This window comes from Orycteropus afer, unplaced genomic scaffold (assembly GCF_000298275.1).
Source record: "Orycteropus afer afer isolate SDZICR_OR568_19922 unplaced genomic scaffold, OryAfe1.0 scaffold00034, whole genome shotgun sequence".
Lineage (NCBI taxonomy): Eukaryota > Metazoa > Chordata > Mammalia > Tubulidentata > Orycteropodidae > Orycteropus > Orycteropus afer.
In genome coordinates this window covers 1,185,423-1,188,220 of record NW_006921621.1, presented here as the reverse complement: position 1 = coordinate 1,188,220, position 2,798 = coordinate 1,185,423, and the positions used below count along the sequence as shown (strand labels likewise).

Sequence of the window (2,798 nt, the reverse complement as noted above, 5' to 3'; positions counted from 1 at the left end):
TCCACTTCTATATCCTTCCCTTCAAGGCTCAGGGGTCCAGGATTATCTTCTGTGTCTGTGTTAATTGGTTTCCCTTTTCTTTGTTGAAGAGGGTCTGTTCAGTCTTTCTGCCTAGCCCGCCATCTTGCCGGAAGCTCCTCTTATGGTTTCTTGAAGTAGTCTTTTGTACAGGTCCTCTGTGTCCTTGGTAAGATTTATTCCTAAGTATTTTATTTTTCTGATAGCTATTGTAAATGGTATTGATTTCCTTATTTCTCTTTCAGCAATCTCTTTGCTGATGTAGAGGAATCCAACTGTCAATCATATATTTTTTAAACGTATTTCAACAACCCTGTATATGGTCCCTGGATAAACTGAAATTTATTTGTCTAGTACTCTCAGATAGCCAATAATAAATCATTATTTCCCAAGGCTAAGACTGAGGATAAATATTCAGAATTATTTTGTCTAGTACACCTTGATTATGGAGCCCTACCTAGGTTCACAAGCCTTCCTTATCATGTTTCATACTCTCCATAGATTTGGAACCTTATGAAAGGTATTGTGTTATCTAGATTTGGAAACTTATCAAATCTGTAATTAACATTCACCCCAAAATTCAGAAAAGTTAAACTTTATGAGACTTTCTTTTTGATTGAGGCACAATTTGCCTCGAATATTAAACCTAAAGAAATTAACTGGCAGGGTGAAGTTATTCAAGGTGGTAATGCCTTGGGCTCATGACTTATTTTAAAATCAGTCTTAATTTTAAAAAGTAGGCTGCAGATTGGGGATCATAGTCACAGGGGACATCAAGCTCAATTGACATAACACGGTATACAAAAATATTGTTCTATGTCTTACTTCAGTGACTAAAGACTGGGGTCTTAAAAGCTTGCAAGTGGCCAAGTAAGTGGCAATTATTGGTCTCTCCTCCTCTTCCAGAGCAAAGAAGAGTGAAGAAAATCAAAGATGCATGGAAACAGTTAGTCCAAAGGACTAATAAACCATGAGAACCTCAACCTGTCTGTCCCAGGGACCAGTAGAACTAGATGGTGCCTGACTATCAATGCCAACTACTTGGAGAGGGATCAAAATTGGAGATCCTATATAGAGTGAGAGAAAAATGTAGAACAAAACCCAAAATCACAAAAAAAGACCAAGCTTACTGGCCTGATAGAGACTGGTGAAACCCCTGAGACTATGGCCACCCTTCAAACCTGGAATTGAACTTACTCTCATGGCTTAACTCTCAGCCAAACAGTAGATAGTCCTATGAGCTGCACCAGGGAGATGCACTTCTTAGAACAATCAACCATGGGAGATCAGCATTTGTACAGGCAGAAATGTAGGAGGCATGAATGCATAGGTAAGAAGGACACAGGGAAAGGGTAACCACAGGGGAAATGCAGGAGGTAAGATATTACACTGTGGGGAGTATAACCAGTATCACAAAACAAAATTTGTACATTAACTATTGAATTGGAAATGAATCTGCTTTGTAAAATTCACCCACATCACAATAAAAAGTTAAAAAACAAAAATGCTATATTCTTTCATTCCAATTGGTTTATTCTAACTCTGTTTTGTTGAAGGCACTGTAATTGTACCTGCTTTTTGTTCTGGAATCCTTATTAAAGTTTTGATTCAAAAGCTGTAAAACTCTAGCATAGCCTCTATCTTTTCAAATATTGACTCTTTAAATACTCTTATCAGCTACAGGAGATGTAAAATCCATGGATCCCAGCAGCCTACCTTTTCAAAGACGGTAAAGTAACGGTTTTTTGCTTTCTTCATGATTAAAGCAAGGCTCTCCTCTTTTTCCTCAGGGCTTTTGAATGGAGTCAATACAATCATCATCATCAGGTCCAGGGTGCCATCAACATACATATCAATCCTGACAAAACATCATTTGACTCTCATTTAGTAAAGGGTTTCCTAATCCATCACTTCTATACAATAAATTGATGTTGGAGCTCATTGCAAGTGTAAGGTACGGCAGGTGTGGGGAGGGAGCTGACACCGAGCAGTTTCTAAAACTAATACTTTTATGTTTGAGAGCCTCCTTAAGGGAGACTGTGTGATCTTGCTAGGCTGAGTGTACAAAGAGAAGAAAGTGAAGAAAAAAGACTGAGCACATCATACACGATTTTCATCAGTTGAAAGCAAGGAAGTTGCAGTAGTAATTTTCATGTAGTTTCATAATGTGTTAAGCGAAAGATTAATGAGCTTGACTTGTATTTTTGAGATGATACTATGGTAAAGTTGTCTAAAAGATGAGGGTGTCAGATGTTTGGACAGGGTGCAATTTCAGTGCTTGCCAGAGGTGCTACTTTCTGCAGATACAGTTCTGGTTGGAACACATGATTGATTCTCTCTCACTTGAGCTTCCACTATCAGGAGTGATTTTTGTGTCTTGTGGCTGGTGGCTGGGGCCTAGTAGGCATTCTGGAAATGTTTATTGAATAAAGGGATGTAGGAAAGAATTAATGACTGCTCTAAGTTGAATTCTGCCACACACACACACAAAAGATTAGGTTATTGTGGTTTTAAAAATTGAACTGAAGGAAGTTTACCAAAAATACAAATTTATGAGTCCCAGAACCTTTCCACTCGTTTAGAGAAGATATGTAATTTAGCAGATCTTCTGTTGATTTGGCAACTGAAAAAGAAGTTTGCCTTCCTAGTCAGGTCAGACAAATAGTTCTATTTCATTTGCTTTAAAATTTTCCTTTTATTGGGACCAGGTTTGCTGGTCTGATAGAGCCTGGTGGAACCACTGAGACTATGGCCCCTAGCTGCCCTTCAGGTCTGGAATT

General features: G+C 38.3%; 1 protein-coding gene across 1 annotated transcript in view; it reads right to left on the bottom strand.

Moving 5' to 3' along the window:
• Positions 1-2,798, bottom strand: part of LOC103193042 (glutathione S-transferase alpha-4) — a 33,670-nt gene that overhangs the window by 23,808 nt on the left and 7,064 nt on the right. The window contains exon 4 of the mRNA XM_007936140.1: positions 1,735-1,876. Coding sequence (XP_007934331.1) covers positions 1,735-1,876 — 142 coding nt within the window. The remainder of the gene's footprint in view (positions 1-1,734; positions 1,877-2,798) is intronic.